The sequence below is a fragment of the Coturnix japonica genome, chromosome 1 (genome assembly GCF_001577835.2).
Source record: "Coturnix japonica isolate 7356 chromosome 1, Coturnix japonica 2.1, whole genome shotgun sequence".
Taxonomy (NCBI): Eukaryota; Metazoa; Chordata; class Aves; order Galliformes; family Phasianidae; genus Coturnix; species Coturnix japonica.
Window position 1 is genome coordinate 46,657,322 of NC_029516.1, and position 27,467 is coordinate 46,684,788.

Genomic DNA, 27,467 nt, shown 5'->3' on the forward strand with positions numbered 1-27,467 from the left:
TGACATAATCCACTTTCAATGCCCAAAGAGGCTCAAAATAGGCAGACGTTTTGGCTGCCTCCTCTCACCCCCATGGCCCTGGGGCCAGGAGATATCGCTATGGGGCAGCTGTGGGGCTGGTATCACCCCGCCGCATGTGGGACAGGGAAGGGGCTGATTGGCAGCAGCCACATGCTGGTGTAAAGCCTTTATCGGGAGCACCAGACCCCAGTTGGGAAGAGAAAAAAAACCCAAAACCACCAAACCCAAACAAACATAGGGAGCACCTGAGGAAGGGGCTGGCTGGCCCCCAATGGTAGTTGCAACCCCACAACCTTAATTAAGCAACTGGTGGATGCAAAAGCATGTTTTCTATTTCCCCTCAAAAAACAAGTGTACAACACCATGCCCTAAACTTCACTTTTTCCCTGCAAACACGGTCCCCATAACTCTCCAACTTCAAGGCTGCCACCCCCAGCCTGGCAGCTTTGCCGTTCCATCTCTGGCTGATGGCACACCGCACCCAAGGCTCATCCCATCTTCAAGGTGGTGGTTCAGGCATGATGCAAACCCACAACTGGATTTACTGGCTCTTATGCTGGCTTTGCCCAGGGAAAGCAGCCAGGAGCCTTTTCTGAGTGCTTCCCCTTCAGAAAGAGCAAAGTGTGGTTTTTTCACCCCAAAACAGGAGGGGGGGAAAACAGCTGCTGCTCCTCTGATCTTCCCCCTTGCTCCCGGTGGTCACAAAAGAGCTGCCTGCTTCAAAATGAGGCAGGAAGCTGCAGAAATTGCTCACAGCCCCATAGCGAGCCTTGCCCTCAGCAAACACATTTTTTTCTCAGCAAAAGGGGAAGATTTTATTAAGTTAAAGAGTTGAAGGGTGTGGCAGAGCAGCTCCTCTGCCACTAAAAGGCCCAGCTCTCCCCAGCCCGAGGGAGGGCAAGTGGGGAGGCTCCAGGAGCTGAGGCTGTGCCAAGGCAGAGCCAAAGGACAGTCACTGAGAACTCCATCTCGCAGCCTCGTGCCAAGGTCTCCTCTTTCAAAGTTGCAGACAGGTGCAGCTGTGGTGGGCAGCCCCCTCCTATGGCTTGGGTGTCTCTCCTCCACTGGGTGCTGGGGCAGTGGTGTCATTACGCGTCCCCGTATGTCCCCATGGGGCCCCAGAGACAGGTGGAAGAGAGGGAATGGGAGTGCCAAAGGCAGATACGTGGCTGGGAGATGGGGGGGCTGAGGAAGCAGGGAGTATATTTTCTCTGGTTAGAAAATGCTGGTGACATAGAAGCTTTCCCCCCCTCCTTTTCCTCTTCTTCTCAAGGGAAAACAAAATTCTTCTATAAAATATAATTTTCATGTATAAAATCCTGAAGAAGGTGCATGTAAGGAGCCATTCCAAATAATGTGCTCAGATACGAAGGTAAAAAGGTTTTGGAAAGGCTTCATCGAAAGCTTTGGGAGGGGAGTGAGGAGCTGGCTGGAGAGAGAGACGTCTCGCCAAGGTGACAATGGATGGGATCCAACCTCCCTCTCTCCTCAAGTGAGGAATGGAGCAATAATAAACAAGAACAGATAAACAAATGAAGTAGACCTAGAGAGAGAGGGGGAAAAAAAAAAGAGAAACAGGTTTGGAAGGATGGCACTCAGCACAGAAATGCTGTACTTTCTGCCACTCTAGGAGATTCTGACATGCTTGGCATGCCTGCCCTGATCCCATGTGTCCCAATACTGGTCAGTGCCCACCAGCAAGACCGTGGCTAGGTCAAGCCAAAGCCGCACTGACCACCAAATGGAGAGGGAGGAAGCTGCTTTGCTTCTATTCCTCTGTCAAAAGTCAGTGGATTTCACCCCCCAAGCCTGGAAGGAACATTACAGTCGTTCGGCGCTCACCGTTAATTGCTGATGCTGTTGCACAGTGATTCCTTCTCCTGCAGGGCTGCCATGGCCAGGCGCAGATGCTCCTTCAGCTGCTCAATCTCTCGCTCCGAGCGCACCTTAATATGATTCAGCTCTGCATAGACGTCCTGGTATTTCCCTGAGGCAAATCTCTTGTCCTGCCAGGGAGGGAGAGGAGTTAGCAACCCTCAAGCTGGTATTCAAGTGCCAAGGTGAGGCAAGTGGGAGAAAGGCCAGTGGGTGATGGAGGACACAGCCTAAAGCCTGAACCTCAGCCCAAACTGGGCAATGATTTCACAGAAGCATACAACAGCCCGGGTTTGAAGGGACCTTGAAAGATCACTGTGCTGCCTTCTAGCCCTTCTGCTTTGCTGTAAGAGAGACGCAGTGCCCACCCTAGCCAGCAGACCCAGGGAAGCACCAACCTTTTGCATCATCTGCAACTCCTCCCGGAGGCACTGCACCTCCTTCTTCAGGTACTGGAGCTCATTCTCCTTCACACGTAGCAGCACCTGGCTCAGGCGAGAGAAGCAGGCGGTGACTCAAGGCAGGGGGAAGCAGAGAGCCACAGCCTGCATAGCGGCTGTCCTCCCTGGCGCAAGCATGGTGGTGGAGGAGGAAGGAAGCGGGAAGTGATGCATGGTGCCCCGGGAGAGGCACGCAGGGGAAGCTTGCGCACCTCCTTCCTGCACGGCCCTGTAGCTTTGTGTGGCTCCCAGTCCCCTCCACTCCAAGCCCAAACTGCTGGGGACATCCTATGCACCCCGTACCTCCAGCTCGCAGGAGCTGCGCTCATTGTTTTGCGGAGATCGGTCCCCAGAACACCGCGAGGTGATAAAGCTTCGCAGCTTCCCAATCTCATCTGACAGGCGGATCTGCAGCTCCTGCAGGCAAAAAGGCAGATATGGCATAGCCACAAGGCTCTCTTGCTGCCCCAGCCCCAATAATTTATTGGGAGGGGAAGTATATGAATAAGGAACGGTGTTCTGAGGTCCCTATGGGCAGAGAAGCCCCTGCCTTGCCTGGTTCTTTCGGAGGAGCTGCTTCCCCTCTTGCTGGCAGCGCTGCAACGTCTGTTCCCGCTCCTCTGCCTTCTCTGTTAGCTGCCCAATTTCCAGGCACTTCTGGGAGTACTGCTCTGACAGCACCTGCAGCTCCCGCTTCAGTGAGTCTACATCCAACCTGCCAGAGAGGCACAAGGTTGTTGCTGCCCTGCCACCATCGCTGTCCCATGCCACAAACAGGCTCTGCCCAAAGCACTGAGCAAGGGAAAGCAGGATAGACTTCTTACTGGTGCTGCTTCTGGAGGGCGTCTGTGACAGAGCCACACTGCTGAAAGCTTCGTGTCCTGCCCAGCTCCTTGTTCATCTCCTCCCGGTGGGCCTTCTTCAGTGCTTCAATGGCTGCAGAGAGACACAACAGGATACATACGATCAGGGTGTTCCAGCTTGGGCACATCTGGAGAAACCCAGCCAGGCAACTGACCTAGCTCTTGGTGCCTCAGGTTCAAAGATCTGTCTCTGCACTTCCTCCTCCTTCCCTTTTGCCCTCTGGGCAACTCGCATATCCCAGGATTATCCCAAAGCACCAAGTGCTGCCAAGGAGATTAATAAATGGCATCCCAGCCTGACCAGAGCTCGCAGCACAGGCTGGAGAAAAGCCAAGCTCCCTCTAAGACCAAACAGCAGGCTCAGCAGTGGGACTCAAGTTACAAGACTTTTGGGACAGGAAGGTGACAGGTTTCTGGCAGAAGTCAGACATTTGGGAGAGTTGGGAGCAAGGGACACTTCCTGCTTTCTGCTCCTACCTGCTGCTGTTGCTGCAGCCTCCTCTGCAAGGAGCCGCTCCTTCTCCTGCCGCAGCCGCTCCATCTCTCGCTGGTGGTGCCTCTGCAGCTCCTCCATCACTTGCTGGTGTGATGACTCCATCTCAGCCAGGCTGCGCTCACAGGCCTCCTGCCATGCCGGGGAAAGGACAGTAAGAGGGAAAGATGAGGGATGTGAAAGTGGCAGACACATTACAACATGGTGCTGCATTGGGACAGTCGGGTGGGATGTAAGGGCAAGGTTCAGGTTGAGGTTGGAAAAGGTTCTTCACCTGAGAGGGTGGTTGGGCACTGGGACAGGGCACTAAACTGCCAGAGTTCAAGAAGCTCTCAAACACCAGGTTTGAATTTTAGATAGTCCTGTGTGGAGCCAGGAGTTAGATTCAATGGTCCTTATGGGTCCCTTTGAACTCAGGATATTCTGTGATTCTATGACTCTAAGACATGAGGACAGGAGGACAGGCTCCTTGTTGGGATGACGCTTGACACTGCAACCCCCCACCCCCTTAGTCCAGCACCATTTGGAGACAAGTGAGACCCCTTTCTCTGATGGTTTTTTTTTTCCTCCTGGTACTTTTATCACCGAACACAAGTGTTCAGCTCACAAATCTTGTGAGCCTTGCATGCTCTGGAGAGGAAAAAACATTCCTCTTCTAATACAGCTCAGCCATCAAGAGACACCAATGGGGAGCTGATCCAGACCCTTCCACCAGGCTGTACTGCTGGAACCACATCCCACCATTTGCCTTTTAAATAAAGCAGCATCCCCAGAATTGATGGAAACTGAGCCTCTGCTTCAGAAAAGTGACACCTTCCCCTTGGCTGGAGCTGTTACAGACACCTCCATCCCCGAAGCCTGACTGCTAGTGATCTTCTCGCACAGCTCATGCTTTTATTCTGGTGGCTGGCCTTTTCAATGCCCAGTGCTGTAGATAAGTTATGTTACAGCAAAGCAAGACATTCCCATCTTGGTCCTATGCCCCAAGGCCCTTGGGGAGGATTTGCTTGCCATCAAATCATGCCAAAACACTCTTAAGAAGCTGTTGAATTCACCAACTTGTTCTCCCCCTCCTTCAATTGGCACTAAGGCAAACTGAGAGAGAAAGAGACCTTTTGAGAAAGGTGAAGTTTAGCCTCAGGAAGACAAGATGCCATTTCTCCCTGCTCCTTTTTGCTTTCTTTTGACTGCATGGAGGCCCGTGAGCTGTAAGTGCTAACGGAGATTGCAGAGTACCAGTGGAGCTGCTCCACGTGACTTGTGGTTTTCTTTATTTGGGCTGGGTGCAGACAGTCCATTGCAACAGGAGCTCACCAGGAACCCAAATGCCCTTCCCTCAACTATGACAGATACTGAATTCCTGACAGTGTGCGCGCACCACTGCCAGCTCCAGCCTCTTTAATTGACATGCTGGCCTTTATGTAATTAACATTGATCACAACTGAGCCTATTTAGGGCCACCATGGCAACCCAATGATTAGCAATACCCGCTTGGCAATGAGTCCAGGCTCTGGCATTTCCCAGCCTGAGGCTCACCCATCCAGCTCACCTGAGAGATGTACCCCCGGGGCACATGGCTGTCTCCCTGGGACTTGGCAGCTTCCCGAAGGCTCTCGTTTCGGGCCCGGCAGGACTCCAACTGTGCCCGCAGTGACTGGATCTGTGCCAGAGACAGAAGAGAGATGCTCAGCCTCTTTCCCAGGGCTGGGAGTTGATGCATTTGTTGACTTGGGAACAGCTGAAGATATGAGATAGCAAACGTGCTGCCGGGAAACACAGCTCCATGCAAGTGATGCCATCAACGCTGGTGGCCTTGCTCTTCTGCAGAGCCACCAGGGAGGCACAAAGCTGCAGGGATAGCGCTAAGGGACCACCAGAAAAAACACTTTCCAAAGTGTTCTCACCTCCTTTTTCAGCGCCTCATTGGTATCCCCGTGGTTCCCCTTGCCCTGGTTCAGCAGTGTTGTCAAGGGCACTCGCCGTGAGTCCTTCAAGGGCAAGCGCTCCAGCTCCTGCCACTTCTTCTCTATCTCCTCATTCAGCCGAACCCGCTGCTCCTCTGAAAGTGGGGCAGCAGGCAAGTCTGGCTCCTCCACCTTGCGGGACAAGTTCCCCTCTGGGCCATCACTATGGGAGACCCTGCTGTCGGGACTCTCAAACCACTTGCGCCTCTCCTCTGAACGCACTGCCAAATCCCGCTCCAGATCCTCATGCTTGGACACTCGCTCTGACACCCTCAAGCTCCCTCTTGTCCTCTGTGGGGAACCCTGATTTTGGGGATCCTGCTGCAAGGGGGACAGTTCTACATAGTCAAAGGCATGACGTGGCCCATCCACTTTCCAGGTGCTGCCTTTGGTGCTTCCCTCAGAACTTGGCTGCTGCTGCTCGTCCACCCTCAGTGAGCTCTTTGGTGGGATGCAGTTACGGATTGTGTTCTCCTTGTTGCAGTCAGATAGCCTGAAAACAGAGCAATGACACATGAAGGACAGGCAGTGCAAAAGAACAGACAAACAGCCCCCTTGCATTACTGTTTAAATGCATGGCTCAGCTTTTGCTCAACTCAGCTGTGTGAAAAACCTTGTATGAGAGCAGAGCGGTTGCATCACATTGCTTGGCAGCTCTGTCTGCATGTATGGGTAAACAGGCTTTCCCCAGGGGGTGGGGAGGATTCACCCTGAACCCAAGCCAGACTCCAGCAGCAAAACGGAGCTAAAAAATAGGTTTGGGGGCAGGCTTCTGTGGGCAATGTGAGGAACTGCTGGTTTTACATGAAAAGGTAGATGTGGCACTGAGAGAAATTATTTACTGGACATGCTGGCGATGGGTCAGTGGTAGGACTATATCATCTTAGTGGTCTATTCCATATTTAACAGATTCTATGTTTCCACAACTCAATGAAATAACTTGCTGGCAGACAGGAGCCTTCCAGGATGCTGTGCCCCTGAAAGCATCACCTCCTGCATGCCCATCACTCTCATCACCACAGCCCCACTGCTCCCCTCCCTCCCCAGGACCTTCTCAGATGTCTCTCCTGTCGAGGAGACCCACCAGCAAGCAGCTCTTACTTAGTGACATCTGGAGCACTAACAGGGCGCACATTCTTCCTCAGAGCCTCAATCCAGTTGCGCCTGATGCCTGAGGTCATGGCTGACAGTGTGAAGATGGCATCCTTTGTCTGCAATAGAGATGGGACACAGGCTGTCACCACTCAGCAAAGTGACATATAGCTGTACTCTGACCCTTTGGGTGTTGAGCACGCCACCAACTACCCCTGCCATCCTGACACCATGAAGTTTGCTCTGCCCAAATTTCTGTGTCAGGGATACAGATGGGGAAGGAGCAGCCGCCTCGCCCGGCATCCCTCAGTGCTGCCCTCCAGGCACTCACGTGTATCTGGAAGCCATAGTTGCGCTGCACCGCGAATTCTGTCACATCCGTGCAGGAGCGGAGATCGATTTCACCATCGAGGTCATCAGCCTGAAAGCACAGCCACCCTCTAGGGTGTAAGCAAAGCCCAGCTCTTAAAAAGCCCCTGCCACCTGTCTGCACCCTAACCAAAGCATGGGAAGAAAGACTGGAAAGCACCAGGGCAGCCCAGCTGCACCCCATGTCAGCCTTTCTCTTCACTTCAAACCACAACAGCCCCAAGGGGCTCTTCAGATGGAGAAGGATGGGTCAGAACAAGGTCTCAAGGAGACTCTAGACCTTCATCAGAATGGAACGCTTTCCCTTGTGTAGACATTAAATGCCCATGCTGGCCATCATGTTCCTCTCCCTGTCACTACGAGGACAAGGGCAGGAAAGAACAGAGGGGTGAGGAGACACCACCCATGCTTACCTCCTCAGCGTTCGAGTCCCGGTAATATCTCAGGCTCGAGTCGGTCAGCACAAACCAGTGTTTCTTCCACTGCCGGCAGATGAGTTTGGGGGAAGGTGCGGAAAAGACAGGAGGTAAATGGATAGACAGTTACTGAGGGAAGTACAGGAACAAGGAGGGATATGCTGCCCTGTGACCTCTCCATTTCTAGGTTCTGCCCCCCTTTTCTAGGTCCCTTCCAAGTCCTTGTAATAACTCAGCTCAGAGAGTGCCCAATACAATGCTGGGTCTCTCAAGCATGAATTCCCTGCAGCAGGAGCAAGCACAACAAAAGGGGAAGGGAAAAATCACTGCTCACACAAGGAACTCAACCAACAGGGCTAGTGCAAGAGGTAGGCTCTGGGTAGGGCTTACCTCTCCTGGCTTGTCCAGGATGGACATCCATCCCTTCTTGAAATTGAGGAGATCTGGCTGGAGAGGAAAGGACAAAACAGAGGGTTAGTGCATGCTGGAACCTACAGAAGGTTTCTGCATGCCGGGGGGGGGTGGGAAGCAAAGTTCCCATAGGGGGAATAAGTAAGGAGAAGTGCCCCCACTTTGCTTAGAGGAAACACATGGGGATTTAGTTTAGTACCCAGTGCAGAGGAGAATTGCATTTAGCAATCATTCCTGTAAGAGGAAACAGGAGATAAGGAAAGAGTAAAAAGAAAAAAAAAAAAAGAAAAGGAAAATATGCAGCAGGGAGGTTTCTACAAGGTGCCCTGGAGTTATTTATTCAGAGATAGGAGAGAGATAGGGGTGAGGAAACTGTGTGGAAGGGAACACAGCTCTGCCACAAGCCAGACCAGGCTTTGGAGCAAGGGGAAGCAAGCACATTTTATCCCAACCTGGGCATCCGTGCCCCAGAGGTACCTCCTACAGCATCTTCCCTGCCGCTCACTTATTACAGCCGAGAGCGGCTCGCTATGAACCAGCCCTCACCGCTACGGCTCAGGAGGCAATTTAACAGCTGTGAAAACACCCGGCGTGTCAACTCTTTGCCCTGAGGCTGGAGATCAAAATGGAATTACAACCAGAGCTGGAGAACAAATCCTGTCTGAGATGCTGAGGGACTTCACTCCTTCTAGTGTCCACCCTCTGCCCAGCCCTAGGCCATGGTTATGGAGAACAAGCAGGGTTTCCTCCAGCTCACTCCCTGCTTAAAAGCTGCCCCCCACCACCACCCTTTGCCTCCTCCTAACCTCACACCACTTGTCCGGCATCCCAACCAGTCCAGCTCCTTCCAGAAGTGCTGTGCTGGAGAGCTGACTCAGGATAACAGTTCTCTCCCTGATTTTGCCTTCAGCCAAGCAGGCTGGAGCTGCTCCTCCTCCCAACTCTGCTGTTCCAGCTCCTCCCGAGCCGGCAAATAACTCAGCCCACCACCCAGCTTTGTAAAACAGGCACGAGGAGCAAAGGTGGTGAATGGCTGCAGACCACGTGCATCCCTTCATCCACTCCCCCAAACCTGGACATCCCCATAGCCCTGCAAAAGTTCTTTGCAACTTAATTTCTTCCCCGTGGCGACAGCTCCACCCTTTGTGCCGTTATCCTTTCCAATCCAGTGACTTCAGCACTGGCTCCAGCTTGGGAGCGGCAGGAGGGAAGGAAAGGAGGCGAAACCTTTGGCGTGACCTTCTCTCCCAGCTCACACATGAGTGGGGCAGGAGGGCCAGGCACACTGCCCCGTTACTATCATGGACACAGCACCAGAGCCAGTAAACATCCCCAAAAGCTTTATACTCTGGAGAAAAGTGCTTGGGATATGGGCAGAGAAAAGAGTGAGGTTTGAGCTGAATCCCCCCGTCAGAGGAAAAGGCCGGGGCAGGAGGAGGAAGCGGGCAGGAAAGCAGAGCCATCCGGAGATCCGGGGCTGGCTCCAAACAGCGGAGACGTGAGGATGCGACAGGAGGCACTAGGGGGGTTCCAACAGTGAGCAGGGGCGATGGCTGGTGCAGGGAGCCGGCTGCCTGCTTGGGCTGCCACAGGGATACAAGGGCCGAGATAACAGCCTGCAAGTATCTTAAGAATGTAAACACCAAAGAAGGAAAGGAGATAGGGTGGGAGTGGGAGAATGACTCCTGGGTGGTACGGAGAGGGCAGGGGGAAGGAATGGAGGACAGAAGGCAGCAGAGCGAGAGCTCCAGGCCATGGCTCCCAGAACTCATAGGGACACAGAGCAACGCTTCACACCACGGGACAGCGGTGGTGGAAGGGACCTCTGGAGGTCACCTGCTGCAGGGTGACCTCCCCCCGGGCAGCCTCCCCTCCACCACAACAGGGATCCCTGCCGCCCCAAAAGCCCGTTTCTTCCCCTCCAAAGACCCGGCTTGGCTACGAAAGAGCCCCGAGACCAAAGCACGGCGCCAAACCCCTCACCGCTTCACTGCACGGGGAAGGCCGAGGGCCCGGCCCGCCACCTCCACCGCACCCCATCCCCGCCACAACCACCTCAGCGCCGCCCACAGCCCAACGGGAGCTCCCCCGGAGCGGGGCCAGGAGGAGCCGGTGTTGGCCCGGGTGGGGAAGCAGAAGGCAGCGGGGCTCCGGACTCACCGTCATGGCGGGGGCGCGGCGGGGCCGGCTGCGGGCAGCCAGGGCGGCGGGGCGGCTTTAGCGGCCGGGCGGCTCCCACAGCCCCACCATGCCCGCTCGCTCCGAGTTTTTCCAAGTTTTTTTTTTTTTTTTTTTTTCCCTTCTACCTTTTGCTTCTTTTTCTTTCTTTCTTTTTCTTTTTTCCCCCTCCCCTTCCCACCCTAAACTTCCTGGGAGGGCCCGGCCCGGCCCAATGGCAGCGGGTGGCCTCCGGCCCGGCCGCCCCTTTCCCTCAACCAATGGAGCCGGCGGGGCTGGGCGGGGAGCCCCGGGCACTACCTTAGTGTGTTTGTCGCTGGTGCTGCCGTGTGTAGGCCGGCTTCCTGAAGAGCTCTGCGGGGCGCTGGAGCTCCCACCCAGCTGTGACTGCGGGGAGAGAAAACGAAAGCTCAGCCTGAGCCCCTCACGTCCATCTCCTCCCCATGTCTCCCAGTGCTGTGGCAGAACTGCTTCTCAGACCTCGGGAAAAGGGGTGTGCTGGTTCCGCACCTGCCATTTCCAATTCCTGTTTCCATTTTCACCCCCCGCGCCCCGACCTACTCTCCTCACTACCAGAGAGACACGAAGGCCCCGGAGCGTGTCCAGAGAAGGGCAGTGGAGCTGTGAGGGGTCTGGAGCACAAGTGTGATGGGGAGCGGCTGGGGGAAATGGGGTTGGTCAGTCTGGAGGAGAGGATGCTCAGGGAAGATCTCATCACTCTCTATAATGACCTGAAAGGCTGCCCAGGGAGGTGGTGCAGTCACTGTCCCTAGAGGTGTTCCAGAACCGTGTGGATGTGGCACTGAGAACATGGTTAGCAGGCAGTATTTGCAGTAGGCAGCTGGAGTAAATGACCTCAGTGGCCTTTTCCAACCTTAATGACTCTATGATTCTATACTCACGTGATAAATGAGGATTTTCTTGTTCTCCCAATCGCTTTCCAATGGTTTCTCTGGGTTGTTTGAGTTGTGGCTGTGCTGCTCAGCCCCCTTCCAGTCATCCTCCAGTTGCTGTGCTGGGCTCTCAGGCCTCCTCCAACTATCATCTGGCCGTGGCCAGGCATCCGCATACCTAGCAGGGCTCCTCCAGTCCCTTTCCAGCTGCTGCATCAACTCCATGTGGCACGGTTGCTTCTCCTGCACCCTCCAGTCTTTCTCTGCCTTCTGAGCCTGGCGGGTATCCCCATGGCCCTTCCAAACCTGTTCTGGTGGCCGTGTTGGGCTCATGGGACGCAAGGGCTTCCCTCGGCCTTTCCACTCATTGTCTGTGCCCTTCCCAGCATGGGGAGGCTGTAGTTTATCCCGGAGGCTCCTCCAGCTGCACTCCAGCTGCTTCCTGGACGGGTCCCCCCGTTGTGTCTCTGCCCCCCACGCAAGGCCAGGCTGGGAGGTCTCCTTTTGGCTTTTCCATATGCCATCTGTCCGTCCTGTAGGACTCATGGAGCGTAGTGGCCTGGCTCCTCCCAGCTTGCTTCCATCCACGCTCTTCCCAAGGCTCGGGGGGTGCAGGGTGTTCCCCCAGCTTTTTCTCTCAATGGCTTTCCCCATGCTCGCAGCCTGCCAGGCAACTTGGCTCCTATCTGCTCTGTTTCTCCAGTCCTTCTCCGTGTGCTGGGGAGGGCTCTGAGTTCCTCCTGGCCTCCGTTCCAACCTTGAAGCAGGGCTAGGGGAGCGTGGTCTGAGGAACTGCGGGCTGCTGCCTCCCCTCTCCAGCCTCTGAGTAGGACTTGTGGGCTCCCGGGGCTTCCTCCAGTCCCTCTCTGCCCGTGGAGATGGGCACATAGGGCGCAGGGGGGTCCCAGTCCTCTCTGTGTGCCGAGCTGGGCTGGGGGAGCGCCGGGACTCCTTGGAGTCTCTGCTGCGTGGCTCAGTGTGCCAGGAGACCCGCTGACCCTGGGGACACACAGGACAGAGAGCAAAGGGAACACAAGTGATATAGCAAGGAGGGAGGTAAGCTGGCATGAGAGCTGGGAGACAGGTTGGTTGGGTTACAAAAGGTGTTGCAGAACCTGCACCCCTATGCATAGAGCCAGCTTCTATCCAGAAGCCTCTTGGACCCAGGAATAGGGGAATACTTGGCAGGAGAAAGCAGCCAGGACTCACCTCCCTGGGCAGGCTGGGGCTGGACTGCCTCCGAATGACTCTGCCTTTGCTGGGTGGCACTGGGGTCTTGCCATCCAGCCGCTCCACGCGGCCCTCCTCCAGTGCCTGGAAAGCCTCCAATGTCTCCGATTTCCTGCAGGCACACACAGCCTGTCTGGCTGCTGACTGAGCCCCACTCCAGCCATACATCTCTGCCTGCCCCAGATGTTGGGGTCTCCACTCTGCAACCATCCCAGCTTCCTCATCCCCATCTTTTTCATGCCATTTCTTTGGGTCCTCTGCACTTTGCTCTTTCCTGTCTTATCCATTGCCTGATACCCATTATACCCCTCATGGGTCCCATGCCACCCGTTGGGCTGCCAACTTTGGAGCCTCTTGTTCTCCAGCTGAGGACTCGCCTGGGACCAGGGACTTCTCATCATCCCTAATCCTACTAGGATTTCGGAGCTTCTCTCTTCTTTCCCCAATTCCCATGTCCTGCAGCTCCCAGGACATGGCTGGGAAGAATGGGGTGAGAGCTTCATAGCTGAGCTGTAACCCCCAGCCCTGTTCTCTCCAGGCCATGGAATGCCCTGCGGGGACAACCCACTGCAATGCTCTACTGCTTCTCACCTGCGTTCACAGCCAAATATCCTCTCCACCTCCACTCGGCCAGGGCTGAGAGTGCGGGATCCACAGCGGTCAGCAGCATCCCCACGGCCGAGGCGTTTGGGTTTGGGCAGGTCTGCCAGCACCGTGTACTCCTGCCTCTCCAGCACACGTTTCCCCTCTGTGCTCCCAGCACTGGGGTGCACACGAGGCTCCCCAGCCCGGGACAAGGATGTTAAGTGCCTGCTGCTGCTGCCTGGAGCTGGAGAGGAGCTGCGGCTGGGACGTGGTGTGGAAGGAGCCCAGGGAGGGTCAGGTTTACGAGGTTCCAAGGAGAAATAGCCACTCTCTATGCGGTGCTTCGCCCAGCCCTCCTTGGGCTTCTGGCTGGCAGGAGCACGCTCTGGGATGGAGAGAAGGTTGTTGAATGAGTGGTGTGCAATGCTACTCTGCCTGTGGCAAAGCAGGGCTTCAGCATTACAGCCAAGGAGGGCAGAGGGAAACCCAGACTGCAGGGTGGGGTGGGAACACAGCGAAGCACGTAGGGAGACAGCAGCCCCATATTTTATGGTCAGCACACCAAGAGGACCCTGCATGTGAGCAAGCCCCATGTACCTGCTTTTGGCACGCAGACTTCTCTCCTAAAGCTTGGAGCCTCTGTCCTCACCCAGGATCCAGAGGGAAGGGGCTGACCCCACCTGGCTCTGTCCACCTGAAGCTGTGCATTATCCTTGTGGCCTCTGTAGCTCATTGTGTCCCGCTTGCCTGATCCCAAAGTGGTGTCCAACAGCCTGGTCATCTCCCAGCCCTGAGAGACAAATAGGGCAGGGCTTTGCAATGGGACCGTGAGTTACTGGGCTGGAAGGGGGTAAAGAGCATATGTGAGGAGGGAAGGGTCCCAGCTGACCCCCCCCAGCACCTTTGGAACTTCTGAGTATGCCCAGCAGAAGTGACTCTGAGGGGACAAGGGGGCTGAAACCACCCAAACAAAGTGCCCATCTCACCCTGCCTTCAGTGTGGCTGTGGGGCTCGGTGCTGGTTTCTCCATGCTGGCCCGCAGTGCTGGGGCTGAGTGGGGGCTGTGACCTGCTCTGGTGCCAGCTGTGGAGCAAGATGAGGACAGGCAGCAGTCAGCATGGCTGCAGAGCCTGGGGACAGGGAACAGTCACGAGAAACACAGGCAGAAAAAACACTCAGCCCTTTTTCCCAGGCAGAGTATAGAATCATCAAGCTTGGAAAATACCGCTAAGGTCGTCCAGTCCAACCATCAACCCACCACCACCATGCCATTAACCACATCCCTCGGTGATATCACACCTGATTTCCCCATCTCCCCCCTCCATCACTCTGCCACTCACCGCTCTGCACCGTCTGCCCGACCCACGCAGATGTACACCTCGCACTGCGGTGCTACGATGCGGACGGCGTCCCAGGGCCCACCTGGGTCTGCGTTGGTGCCGTGCCCCGCCACCTCTGCGTCATGCTCCTGCAAGGAAGGGGGGGATGCAGCCATGCCGTCACCGTGCCGGATATGAAAGCACATGAGGATGAGGGTTGGGGGGGGATCTCTGCTTGCAGCCGCCCTCCAGCATCTCCCCCAGGCCCATTACCTGCAGGGTTTAGGATCAGTGGTAGGGGGCTCGCCTGCCCTCCCTCTGGCATCTGGATATGCTCAGAGATGGCTCTAAGCAGATCGCAAAGGGCTGCAGTAATCTTAGAGGGCCCGGGGGCGAGGGCAAGGAGGAGGGCGGGAGGCTCATTACTATTTCATGATCCCCGGCCTGGTGCTCCAAGAGGACAGCGAATGACACGAAACCCTCTGTGAACATGAAACCGGCTGATGCCTGGAGGGATGCAGCGCTCTGCAGCCAAGTGGCTCATGCTGGAGGATGGGGTCAGACTGAGCCCTGCATTGCGTGTATCCCATTCCACCTTTCCTTCCAGGAACAGCTCACAGCAGCTCCAGGGAGATCTGCCAGGACCACGTTTTGGGTAAGAACCATAGAATGGTTTGAGTTGGATGGGACCAACGGGCCTCAAACAGAGATAAAATCCAGGATGCATCCCTACATTGCCCTTCCCCCTTCCCTCACTGTTGCTATTCACTTGCATGTATCCGTATTGCTTCATCCCTTCTTCCCTTCCCAGGATTTACAGAGCCCCTCCTAACTGTGTCCAGACCCTCCTCACCAATGCGGCTCCAGCTCTGCTCCAATCACAGTTAAATGATGGACACCACAAGCTTTCATGCTAGGGATTTCCATCTCTACCAAGTCCCAAGGCTGAACAGAGCAGCTCTTAGGGCCTGCAGATGGGATGGAGGAGCTCACCTGTGCAGCATGGGGATGAACTCTTGCGGCACGTAAGCAATGTTGGCACAAACTCCTTGCAAATATGTTGGCTTCAAAGTTGGCACAGGGCACATCATTCACCGAACCCGGCATCCTCCATAGGAACAGAGGTGCTTTGGCTGCTGGGCTACAGGGAGCAGCCAGGAGAAACGACCAGCAGCAGAAAGCTGAGCTTTCAGTTCCACATCCTCAGGCTCCTATGGAAGCACAAGTGTTATTCTCAGACTGAAGCTTGCTGCGCTAGGCTGGAATCAAAGGGCATCCAGCTGCAATGCCATCAGTACGACCCACATCATTACATATAATAAAAGGGTATGTACCAGCAGGAGCCTTCTTTTAGAAGGGGGCACTGCTCTTCACCCTTTAGTAGGTTCTGAAGCAGACAGCTTGGGGAGGGCACGTTATCTCGGCTCACTGACACCAGACCTGAGCCCAGGCCCTCCCTTGCAAGCAATGCAGATAGAAAGAGTCCAACATCCCACCGATTGCCACACGTGGTAGGAACCCAAAGCATCCCGCAGGGCTCTTGGGGTCCACCGAGCTCCCCATGGCCTCCACAGCTCATGCAGCCGTAGCTACCCTTCCCAATGCATCCCAGAGCATCCCAGTGCCCCCAGTACCTCCGCTTCCCCACGACTCCCAGCACCGCTCTCCCCGCCGAGCTCCCCATTGAATGGAGCTCCCCGTGGGAATTGCGGGCAGCCAAGCCCCGCCCACTGCCCTCTCATTGGCCTCGACCGGACACCGATTTGAATGCTGCCCTTTGAGTGGCTGCCCGGCGGCGCGCCCGCGGGAACGTGTGCGGGCACCCACGTGGCGGTGGCAGAGGTTGGGTGATCGACCCGAGCTGGACCGGGGAGGGAGAGCCGGGCTGCCGCTTATTCCCCCTCATCCCCATCCCCTGACAGCGAGCAGGCCTGGGGCTCCTGCCCCCAGGAGATGGTTAACATCTGCAGGATGGATCTACAAGCACTAGGACTCCCGGCTAATGAGCTCTCTTGGCTCTCAAACGCCACCATCATGCATGGACACAGCATACTGGAGCTTCGTATCCTTCCTGTGCAAGCCCTTGAACAGCAGCACCAACACCAGCCAGGTTCCCTATCTCTAGGGACAAGGCTGTAGCTGATTGTGGGCACAGGAGACAGTTGGGTGACCCTGAGGGCACGCTGTGATCACTCTTCAGTGCAGCAGCCACGGTAATTTTTGCAGGTAGGACATATTTAGAAGCAGCTTCCTCACCAACAGCTGGAACTCATTTTGTGAACAGCCAGAGGGAAAAAGCATCAATAACACCGAAAGCTGTCCTGAAAAAGAAGGGAAGCAGCAAATGACACGATGACTCTGGCACAGAGAGACTTTAAACCATATGCTGGATGTGCCTGGCAACTACTTCACACACTAACTTGTGTGTGTGAACTGGTATCCCTCACCCAGCACAGCCCAATTCCAGCCCTAACATAGCATAACAAAGACAGCAGGCGAGGGATGAGTCACTAAGTCACATTACAAAAGCAAGCTTGAATCAATCAGATGGAGAAATCAATAGCACAGCAAACAATACTTGTGGTTAACTCCATATAGGATTTAATGGATCTGTTTTTTCCCCCCACTATTTTTTTTCCCTTCCCTGAGCATGAAAGGCTTCTCAAGACTTCAGCTGCAGCTTGAGAAAGGCTCAGAAGTTATTAGGGTCGGTAATTCTTCTAAATCACCTGGCAGCAAAATAACAAACACCTCAGTGTTGCTGAGGCCACACTTAACATACCATCAAGCTTATAATGAGGTATTTCAACGCCATCCCACTGTCATTCCAGGCTTCCACAAACCCAACCCAAAGTTCACACTCCACGTTTCAGCAGGTTTTGCAGTGTGACAAAAACACAGGCTGCAAGCAGCGGCCATTGCAGCTTCAGGGCAAACTCCTGGGCAGGCAAAGTGCAAGTCTCATTCTGCCTCTGGTCACCCTGGGAGGCACCATTAATCAAGGGGAAAAGCTGCTGTACAGCCCTGAAGGGTAGGATCCAAGCGTACCATCAGTCAGCCTTGCCCACAAGTTGTGTTTCTGCACCTCTGAAACACCTAACATGACAAGGTGTCATGTCCTTAACCCCAGCCACGCAGATGTATGGTGACTACTTTTCCCCCTTCTCTTGAAGGCATCCATGCTAGAACACACGTACCACGGCTTCCAAGCAGAAGGCAGCCACCCTGAGCTAATGCACAGCCTCTGCCGCTCCCATCCCAGAGAAGGCCACACACATGCAGCAAGGGCATTAAGGGATTTCATACTCCTCTGAGCTATCGGAATGAACATCGGCACATTCAGCAGACAATGGAATGAGCCATTCCTGCTCTGGCGGGTTCTGTATTACCACAAGAACAGCTCCCAGCTATTCCCTTTCCTGAGCACCAGTAGATTTTAAAGATATATATATATATTTTTCAGCAATAGAAATCATTAACCCTCTTTCCAGCTGGTACTGGTATTAACATAGTTGCTGTTATGCTTCAGATAAGTCACACGTACTTCTCTTAGCAAAATGACTTCATAGAATAAACTTAGTAAGTTTCAGCTGGGATAGATACTCAGACCCCTGACAGTATGCCCGCTGCATTCAGCTTCAGATCCTCTCCTTTGATAAAGCCAGTTAAGGGTTATGTCATACAGAGAACCTGACCTCCATCAGAAGATTTTAGAGATTCTGTGGCACCTAAGTACTTATTTGGAGACTCCTGCTAAATAAATGCAGTGTCTAGTGCCCGTGGCCAACACACAGCAGGTGAGTAAGGCTGAACTGGGCTCAGAGAGCCATGTAAACAAGGTCCTCGATCATTATGAAGGGGCACAAAGAGCAGCAACCCAGCTGCTGAAAACAGTCCCAGCTGCTGCTCTGAGCACCAGGCTCTCCATTAATCTTGGTCGCGGCCCATTCTGCCTGTCAGTCTCCGTCTCTGAGTCTTAGTGGTTCGCCTCATGTTTGGTTTCTGGATTTTCTTAAATGGACCTTGCCCACGTTGGGGTTGCTTTCCTTTCTTCTTTTTCCGGCTGTGCATGTGCAGCGTAGCAGTAAGAGAAGAGATCCTGGGGAGGACAGGAAGAGAAATGTTTGGGCACCAAAGTGTATTGCAGAAAGGTGATATAACAGCAGCAAGACAGCCCCATGCAGCCCAACAGGAATGCACAGGAGTAACTGTAGGTGTCAGGGGAACTCCACTGTGCTGGGCACCATCCTGAGAGGACAGAAGGAGAAGGACTAAGCAAACTGTTCAGGGCAAAGCCTGACCTGCACCACACCCACCTCACGTTGCCATTACCAGAGATCAGTGTGATAGAAACAGATGGACAGAGGCAGGTTTCCAGACTGCCAGTGCCCTCTGCTGGTTCCTGTCTACAAGCACCCAAGCAGCACAGCACCCCCTCCCTGCAATCACACCACTGATCTGGAAACAAAAGATCCTCCTGATCAGCTCACACTGCCCAGCAGCACGCAGCTGAATGAATTTATACGTACTTTTCAGATAGGAAGGGGTTTCGTGACTTTTTGGGCACTGTACTTGCAGGCTTGTTCATCACCTCTTCACCCTTCTCTTCTGAAGCATCACTTTTTCCCTTAAAAGAAGAAACAAACACATCTTTACTGTGTTCACTCTATCCAGCTCTGTGGCACCTTCCACTAACAGGAGGTCAGTTAGCAAACAATTCCAGAGAGGCTTAGAAGAAAGCTGTTCAAGGATGACATTTCTTCCTCTGTAATGGCACAATGTAAGTTGTGGAGAAATGTCAAAGTTCAGTTTCCCCCTTCATCCTCGCTCCTAGCCAGCTGTGAGCCCTTCAGCATATTCAGGGCGTGACAATCTAACAAGCCCCAAGAATGTTTACAGTTGATGCAATCAGACAGTCAACAAGAGGCAGTACCTCAGAGGTGGTCAGTCCCAGCTGGCGTGCACCTGAGAGGTCCAGGTCGCTGATGGTTGTGACTGTTACAATATGGTTTGGGTGGTCGATGTTCACTGACTCTGTCCGCGATGTCACCAAGTGCTCCAGTTCATCAAACTCATCTGGAAAGATAGAAATATCAGCTTTTTACAAAGTACACTCATAACAGCACCATGCAACACTAAATACCTGGGCTGGAAAACTGCACGGAGCAAAAAGATCTGGAGGCATTGTTTAATGCCCAGCTGAATGTGAGCCAGCATTGCACTCAGTTGGCCAAGATGAATGGCCCGATATATAAGGAAAGGGCAGATGTATTAGGGACATCATTTAGCGGGCTATATTGGCAGTAGGTGGACAGTTGAACTAGATGATCTTACATATCTCCACCCTTAATAATTCTATGCTTCCTGCACCATCATGCTGGGTGCAGGAGGTCCAGTCTTTGCATGGAGGCTTAAGACACAAAGGGCAAGCTCCCTCTCCCAGCAAAGATGTCAGTGCCTTGGAAATACCCTCCTGCATGCTCCTTCCTGTTCAACCTGCACAGTTTCCTATCCCACTAAGGACAAAGGACCCCCATTCAGCCCAGTCTCCTTTCCCACTAGGGACAGGGGACCCCCATTCAGCCCAGATTCCTTTCCCACTGGGGACAGGGAACCCCATTCAGCCCATCACACAAGCTGCTGCCCAGCTTCCCAGGGCGATACAAGATGAGTGATGCAACATCCCTTTGGGGTAGGACTGCTATTACAGCTATGTCCGCCCAGCCGCAGGTGCTGTCCAGTTTGGTGCCTCTCACAGCCAGTTAACTCCTCTGATACCCACTCTGCCACACAGGAGCCCAAACCCTACAGGCACAGAGCACATACATACCAAGAGCTTCCTCCCTTTCACGCAGCATCTTCAGGTACTCCTTGTGCCTCTGGGAGAGACAAACAGGTCACTATGGCACCCCCGCTGTCCCAAGTGTCCATTCAACCCCGACCCCTCCATCCACGAAGTCCCGTTCCTCCTTTAAGCGAGGGAAGGGAAGCGTGCCTGCCCCACAACCTTGACACGTCAAGGGGTCCCTTGTGATCAGGATGAGCTATACCTCCTCCTTCATCTTCCTCTGCTCCTCCTTCAGCTTCCTCTTGATCTCCTCCAGTGCCACCTTCCGCCGTTCCACCTTCCGTTTATGGAAGCCGGTCAGGTACTCCCTAAACACCGGGAACAGAGCAAACATTCAGCTTCCAGAGACCCCATCACCCCCCCCCAACTCACTTTGCCACCGTGTTACCCCTCGTGTCCTCACCTCCGCTTCTCCTCATCGAAAGTCACCACCAGCCGCGATGCTGCGCTTCCAGATCCCTTCTTCTTCTTCTTGCGCCCCATGGCGAACCCACGCTGCACCCACCCTCACTTCCGACCCAAGGAAACCCCTCCTCCTCCGGTCTCTTAATTTCCGGCTCCTCACAGCCCGGCCCTGTGGGAGGTGTGGTGCTGTGAAGGACGTCCCTTAGCCGCCATTTTGTGCCTGGGCGCATCCCTAGTAAAAGCGTTATTTATAGGCAGCGCCTCGTTGTGTGGTGTTGTCTGTGTTGTGCTGCTTAGTCCAGGCAGCTGTGTGTGAATAGATCCCAGCTCTGAGGCTGTCTTAAAGATGCGGGACCAGCTGTGGTGTGGAGCAGTCCCACTGATGGCATTGGCTTTAGTTGAACTCTTGAACCTCTCCTGACCTCCCGTCATGTCTTTTAACGAGTGTAATCCTTGCGTGACAGCCAGCTGACTGGAGTGGGAGCTCCACGAGTGTCGTGAAGGGAAGCGTTGGCAGAGTCATCCCACAGAGCATGACGAGCGCTGCCATTTCATCCCAGGTCACCTTGCCTGTTATCAGCTCTCAGGCTACTGCTGTTCCTTCCCTGGCCAGTCCTCTCCCCAGCAGAAATGCGGAAAAACCAGTTCTGTGGTTAATTGCTGCACTTCCCTCCACGCCCATATGGGTTCGGCTGCCTCCTCCTCCTCTTCTCTCTTAGCCTGGGTGCACTTCGGCCTCTTTGCCCCAGCCTGTTCTCTGCAGGTTCAGGTGCACCATTAGGCCTGCATATTCATTCCATTAATCTCAAGGCTTCTCCTGCCTTCCCATCTCGTTCCTGCAAGGCCTCCTGGTGGCTCCTTCTCCTTTAGAGTGAGCCGCAGGTGCAGAAGACCCAGGCACCTGCCCGAGGGAGTGCCAATTTGACACCATGTCTGGAAGTGATAAGAGCATGAAGGCCCTGAGGGAGGTGTGGAGAAGAGCAGAAAATTCATTGTGTGCAGACTGCGGGAAGCCCGGTGAGTCCCTCAGGGCTGGATCTAATGAGGATGGGTCAGAAGGAAGGACTGGGGTTTGGTCTCTAGTAGCCATTGTGGCCAGCTCAGTGCCTTGAGGCATATGAGTGTGGGAAGGAGTGAAGATAGGGGGTAGTTGGAACCTGAGCAAAGCCCAGCTGATATGTGAGTTGATTCCGTCTGTCCAGGCTGCAGGGGGCCCCAGAGGAGAGGGAGTGAGGAAAGACGAAGGAGATGCTGCCACCTCTTATCCTCTGCTGCTTATCCTCTCCGGAGGGTATTGGTTTGAAGTCTACCAGCACAGCTAAAAATGCCCGTTGTATTCCTTCCAAAAGGAGCATGTGGGTTGTACCACCCAAGAAAAATTAATTTGTCTAATTAATACCACTTTACCTTCTTAAGTTTTCCCCTGAGAATTCTGATTTTGCAGTTACATTTCACTTCCCAAGCTAAATAGTGTTGTGGGTTTGCTGTGTTGCACTAAACAGCTCCTGGAGTCTCAGATGATTCTTTACCCAAAGGGACTTTGTAGAGCGCTATGGAGTTTTCCAAGGTTCAAGTTAATAGAGATTCAGATTAAGCAGCTGAAGCAGGAGGAATGCAGCAGTATTATGCTTTTTCCAGACTGCCTTCTGTAGCTTGGTTAATTAGTCAGCTCGGCTGAAACCATGGTTACCGAGATCTCCATTACTCAGTTAATGCATTTTCATTTGAGGCAGATCTCCCTGAGGCATTTACCATTTCTAATCATACCCCTTTTTTTATGCCCTCAGATCCTGACTGGGCATCCTCTACCTTGGGTGTCTTTATATGCCTTAGCTGCTCAGGAATTCACCGGAACATCCCTAGCATCAGCAAAGTGAAATCCCTGAAGATGGACCACTGGGATGATGCTCAGGTGCAGGTGAGAACTCACTGGTGTGTCGGGGTTGGGTCTAGGTTGTACACCAACTCTTCTATTGGCCTTTGGCCTCACAGAGTTGGAGATTAATGTTGCTTTGCTACACGTGCACAGTTGGGGATAATTCCTCTTAAATTGCTGGGAGAGGGAGGATACGCTTGCCTTGTGTGCCTCTTCATGTCCTATTACTTTATGGCTGGCACAGATGTCTTGCATCATATCCTGCCAAGGTTCAGGGTCTTTATTGCTCATGGTTACTGATTTCTCACATGCCAGCTCCATCTAGACACAACATGAGTCTGCATCAAAGAGAAGGCACTAACTCTCTTTCTACCTGCAGTTTCTGGCCAAGCATGGGAATGCTGTGACTAAGGCCATCTATGAAGCTCACATCCCTATTTACTATTACCAGCCAACCTACAATGACTGCCAGTAAGTTGCTGCATACAAATGAAAAGGGGGAGAGCAGTTCTGGATTGCTGTAGTTGGTTTCTAATCTACCTGTCACCTCTCTTTGCAGAGTGCTGAGAGAACAATGGATACGGGCCAAATATGAACGAAAAGAGTTCACTGAGCTTGGAAAACAGCTGCCTTATACAGATGGTAAGAGCAGGGCACAACTTCAGAATTGCTGCCTGTTGCCTTTACTGGAAGCTTTTGAGCACCGTGAGGAGAAAACTCATCAGTGCTGCAAATCCCACAAGTACTCGTGAATACCTGCCTGATAGGTACAGAGCATGGGCTTGGAGGTGTTTAAATTGCAGGGAGTGTAGTTTGGTACTGCTGTAGGTTGTTTCCAAGCGTGATATTACCAGCTGGTTTTGCTCAAAACTGTTTGCTTTGCTGTTGGATGCCTCTTGGAGGGATGTTCTTCAAACTGACCTTTCTGCTCGTAGGGGTGAAGGAAGGCATCCTCTGGAAGCGAGGTCGAGACAGTGGGCAGTTCCAACCCCGCAAATTCTTGTTGTCAGAGAGAGAGGGGTGTCTGAAGTATTTCACTAAGCAGGATGTAAGTATGGTGGCCAACTCAGGGCTGTGAGGTTATGGAGACTCTTCTGTCTCTCTGAGATTTCCATACTCACCCAGGCCAGATGTGGTAACGCATCACAGAAGAGAGATTCCCTTCCAACTACTGGCATTTCCCCTGCATCTTCCCTTAGTGTTTCTCCACATCCTTCCCTCTTTGACAGTTTCTTTGCTTCTGGCACAGAAACAGTGGCACTTCCATGAGTCCTCTTGTTTCACTGGTGAATCTCACTGCTGACTGAAGGGTTGATCTTTGACTTTATCCCATTCCATTTGCCTGGCTGTACAATCCTGAGCTGTCCTTGGAACCAGCCTCACCTTACTATGAACTAAGTTGCTAAAAACCCGTTCCTTTCTTTTAAGTAGGGCTTTTATCCTAGTTTATCTCCCTAAAATGAATGGGACAAATGCTAGTATACTGCCACAAGTGAGGGAATGGCTTAGGGTAGGGAGGAGTAGATGTAAAGTCTTTCCTTTTGGGGCCAGTTAGCCTTTAGACCGGGTCAGCTGTAAAGTCAGACGCACTTTCAGCATCTCACTGGTTGTCCCATGGTAGGCACAGCTCAAATTTAGATTGGAGGGGATGAGCCATTGTTTGGGCACAAGCATGCCACCATAGCAAAGGCAGTGTGTACTACAACAGTTTTGATGGGAAGGGGCACTTAATACCTTTTAAAGACCTTTTGATCCTGCTTTATCCTACTAACTCAGTCACTTAGATCACTTTCCCACCAGAATTGCTCATGCATGACCAATGCCATTCTTTTCTCAGGCCAAAGAACCCAAAATCAATGTTAAAATAGATGTAATCAATGCTACGTTCCAGCCAGAGAAGATTGGGAACCCCAATGGCTTGCAGATCACCTATCTCAAAGACAACAAGACTCGGAATATATTTGTCTACCATAAAAGTGGAAAGGTATATTGTTTAGCATCATACTGCAAAGCCATTGAGCTGATTGGAGAATTTACTCATACTGAGTAGTCTAAGGAATGAGTTGAGTTAGATGGTGTGTGTGTGTGTGTGTGGGAACTGCTGTAGAAACAGGTTGAGAATTCTGATTCTCTGTGTGTCTGTGAGTGAGTTTTGCTGCAGGGAGCAGAGCAGAAGCACTGGCTTATTGGGTTTCTGTGGGAGGAGCTGCTGCAGAAGGTGTGCAGATGTACTGCCTGTGCTCTGTATGTGTGTGTGTGTGTGTGAGGCCTGGAGAAGGGAAAGCTGGCTGTTTTTGCAGCTGACATAGTGTTGGGTGCAGCTGGATGAATTTGAGTGGCCGTCCCTAAGCTCTCTGTTCTGTTGTGTTTTATTTTCAGGAGGTAGTGGACTGGTTCAATGCCATTCGGTCTGTGCAGTTCCATTATCTGAAGGTAGCATTTCCCATAGCCAGCGATAATGAGGTAAGGCAGCACTAGAGTACAGAGCTGAGTCTCCTGCTGATGCTCCGTTACTCTGATAAAAGAGCCCATTAGTTATTATTAGATCCCCAGGCACAGAAAGGGAAATTGCAGTGTTTAGATAGAGAAATGAGAAAGTGTGCATACAGGAACCTGGGATAGTAGAGAGCAGCTCCTCTCTCCTATTTCTGGGCATGCTGGAGACTTAGCTAAAGCAGTTCTACAGACATGAATTTGAAAGGGAGCTAAATTTGGGCAAACAGAAGGAAGGCTGTGGGTTTGAAAGTGACAGAAACATGGCTAAGTGAATGTTACTCTTACCTTCTTGTCAGATTAAAAGCCGGCTGACAAGAAACTTCTTAAAGGAAGGATTCATGGAGAAGACGGGTCCCAAGGTGAGCTGCTTGTGGGTGAAGAAATCTAGCAGGGACCTGCCAGAGAGCTGTTGATGTTCCCCTGCTCCGTTGTTTTTCTCCCAGTTTCCCCGTTCCCCCCCCACTCTTCTTTTGACACTGCAGTGGGACTGAAAAATTGCTTTCTGATCCTCACTCTCAGCTTGGAGGGAGAAAGAAGGCTGCTGTTTAGGCAGGGGCTTGGTTCAAGCAGTTGTGGTGAATTTTGGGCATCCATTTGCGCTGCTCACGGCAGAGGGCACTGTCACCTTACGTATGTCACCTCTTCCCTTTACAGCAGAGAGAGGCTTTTAAGAAGCGTTGGTTCACACTGGATCACCGCAGGCTCATGTACTTCAAGGACCCTTTGGTGAGGGCGAGATCTGACCTCTGGCAGCTGTAGGTGACAGTGCTGAGGGCAGGGTCAGAGTGCAAAGAGAATCTTGCTTCTTTGCTTTCCTCTGTTGTAAGGGAGGCTTGTGGCTTTCCCAGTGGCTCTGAACGGACTCTAGGTCTTCCCCTTTCCATCCCACTTTGTTCATCCTGCACTTTCTTTGTTCGCTTATTGCCTGCAAACAATGGGAACAGGGAAGGCTGTGGTGTAAAGGTCATGGTGTCAAGGGGGATGCCATGGAAGGTGTTGAGGGAGAGGCAGATGCAGCTTTTCCTCTGTCAGCCCTCTTGAGATCTGTACTCTGAAGTTTTCCTTTCAGTCACTGTCTTTGGGTGTAGCTTCCCAGCTCTGAATCCTCTGACCACCTTCAGGTCTTTTTTCTGCTACCTCTTTGATCCTTTCCCTTTCTCCTGCTGCCCATAGGAGCACTGCTATTATTAGTTGGCTCTTCCTGGGTACAGTTAATCCCTCTCTTTCCCTCCTGATGTGCAGGATGCATTTGCTAAGGGTGAAGTATTTGTGGGCAGCAGAGAGAATGGCTATAGCGTCCAGAAGGGATTGCCTTCAGGGACACAAGGCAACTTCTCTTGGCCCTATGGCATCACCATTGTCACTCCTGACCGGGAATACCTCTTTACCTGCGAGACAGAGGCTGACCAGCTGGACTGGATCACAGCTTTCACAAGTGTCATCAACCAGGACATGACACCACAGGAATATGCAAGTAATTGCCTGGATGATGTTTCCTTCTCCTCTTGCTGCTCTGTCACAGAGTATTGCCCTAATGCGCTGCCTTTTTTCTTCTCTACAGTTGAAGCCTACTTCAAGTTTAAATCATAGGAAGCCAGGCAGGAGCCTTGCTGTAACTCAGCTCTACCTGGTCCTGTTGGGTGGGCTGTCAGAAGAGGAGAGATTGATGTCAGAGAAACACGGTGCTCTTGCAGCCTACTCTTTGAAGCACTTTTTTTCCCCTTCCCTCTCCAGGACAATATTTTTTGTTCTGGAGCTCATTTAAGCTGCTTCAAGTCCAAGACTTTGTGAGACTGAATCCTCAGTGCAAACTGTCTGTGGTGATCTGCTGTGATCTGACTGGATGTTGACAGGCCTTGCCTGCTGACAGGGCCTCAAAAACTTTGCACTTGCTGTGATGGACATGGGACCTAGCATTGTATTTTCAGGAAACTGCAGGCAGCCTTATACAAGAATGCACGAGGGTTAATCTTGTACAAGAAAACAGCTGCTTTGCTGGAGCTAATGCTCAGTAGAGGCTGCTGGAGTAGGAGAGACTTTTATTACAAGAAGTGGCTTCTCTGCTGGTGACAGAGATGTGAAACATCTGGATATTTGATCAGTTGGAGCTATAGTTGAAAAAGGTCACTTAAAAGATTTAATCTGACTGTCATGTGTGAGACGTGTTTCTTCCCTTCTATATGGGCTTGAGAGCTTCAGACCATGTTTGTATGGAGATCATCTTCTGATTGCTCCTGAGCTCAGAAACAACAGATATGTATGTGTATGTAAGCGGGCAGTGTGTGTGTGCCCATAACAAAAAGGTAGTGGGAGAGTGAATACTGCCCTAGAGAAAATACTGTGAGGGGCATTCATGTTATTGAAGTTCAGCTGTCAGATTTGAGTCTCTGTAGTTAAACCAATGGAGAGAGGCTGGCTCCCACAGAGAGCAGTCGATAGCATGTCTTCTACAGACTTCAGACACTCTGCTGAGACTAATAGAGCCTAGGGGTTGATGTCTGAAGTTAGGTATTTGTGAGTATCTGCTCCCCTATTCCCTGGATGTCACAAGTCCTGGCACTTGCATCCTGACCTGTACATTACGTGTGTATATGTAATATACATATACATTTATGCAGTAGAGTAGAAGGGAAGTCTTATGACTGCTCTCTGAGACAAATGGGGCTTGGATGTGGGCAAAGGAGAGCAGGGCA

The 27,467-nt window shown here is 52.7% G+C and overlaps 3 protein-coding genes across 9 annotated transcripts; 1 reads left to right on the forward strand and 2 right to left on the reverse strand.

Annotated features, from left to right (window-relative positions):
- Nucleotides 1–809: 809 nt before the first annotated feature.
- Nucleotides 810–15,468, reverse strand: TRIOBP (TRIO and F-actin binding protein). 4 transcript variants are annotated; one of them, XM_015862696.2, is made up of 21 exons: nt 15,143–15,468; nt 14,171–14,298; nt 13,817–13,913; nt 13,428–13,620; nt 12,837–13,215; nt 12,225–12,357; nt 11,025–12,014; nt 10,423–10,509; nt 7,924–7,980; nt 7,531–7,599; nt 7,080–7,169; nt 6,758–6,867; nt 5,597–6,149; nt 5,242–5,352; nt 3,677–3,824; nt 3,161–3,272; nt 2,892–3,051; nt 2,640–2,753; nt 2,295–2,381; nt 1,864–2,027; nt 810–1,564 (listed from the first exon to the last, which is right to left on the reverse strand). In XM_015862696.2, the coding sequence occupies exons 1-20, from the start codon at nt 15,254–15,256 to the stop codon at nt 1,866–1,868; spliced, it is 3,894 nt and encodes a 1,297-aa protein (XP_015718182.1). In that variant the 5' UTR covers nt 15,257–15,468; the 3' UTR covers nt 810–1,564; nt 1,864–1,865. The 4 variants fall into 4 exon arrangements, with proteins under 4 accessions (XP_015718182.1, XP_015718218.1, XP_015718208.1 ...); XM_015862732.2 differs by lacking the exons at nt 10,423–10,509; nt 11,025–12,014; nt 12,225–12,357; ... (3 more) ...; nt 14,171–14,298; nt 15,143–15,468 and adding an exon at nt 10,105–10,252; XM_015862722.1 differs by lacking the exons at nt 10,423–10,509; nt 11,025–12,014; nt 12,225–12,357; ... (3 more) ...; nt 14,171–14,298; nt 15,143–15,468 and adding an exon at nt 9,928–9,999.
- Nucleotides 15,469–16,727: 1,259 nt separating this feature from the next.
- NOL12 (nucleolar protein 12) lies at nt 16,728–20,603 on the reverse strand. Its single transcript, XM_015862862.2, has 6 exons — nt 20,401–20,603; nt 20,200–20,305; nt 19,980–20,028; nt 19,083–19,225; nt 18,679–18,776; nt 16,728–18,248 (listed from the first exon to the last, which is right to left on the reverse strand). Exons 1-6 carry the CDS (start codon nt 20,478–20,480, stop codon nt 18,077–18,079), a joined length of 648 nt encoding a protein of 215 aa, XP_015718348.1. The 5' UTR covers nt 20,481–20,603; the 3' UTR covers nt 16,728–18,076.
- A 58-nt stretch (nt 20,604–20,661) lies between these two features.
- LOC107313975 (arf-GAP with dual PH domain-containing protein 1-like) lies at nt 20,662–26,920 on the forward strand. 4 transcript variants are annotated; one of them, XM_015862746.2, is made up of 11 exons: nt 20,662–21,419; nt 22,190–22,320; nt 22,658–22,749; nt 22,838–22,920; nt 23,214–23,326; nt 24,116–24,262; nt 24,658–24,741; nt 25,071–25,133; nt 25,429–25,500; nt 26,017–26,248; nt 26,336–26,920. In XM_015862746.2, the coding sequence occupies exons 1-11, from the start codon at nt 21,332–21,334 to the stop codon at nt 26,362–26,364; spliced, it is 1,134 nt and encodes a 377-aa protein (XP_015718232.1). In that variant the 5' UTR covers nt 20,662–21,331; the 3' UTR covers nt 26,365–26,920. The 4 variants fall into 4 exon arrangements, with proteins under 4 accessions (XP_015718232.1, XP_015718253.1, XP_015718264.1 ...); XM_015862767.2 differs by lacking the exon at nt 25,429–25,500; XM_015862778.2 differs by lacking the exon at nt 24,658–24,741.
- Nucleotides 26,921–27,467: the final 547 nt, after the last annotated feature.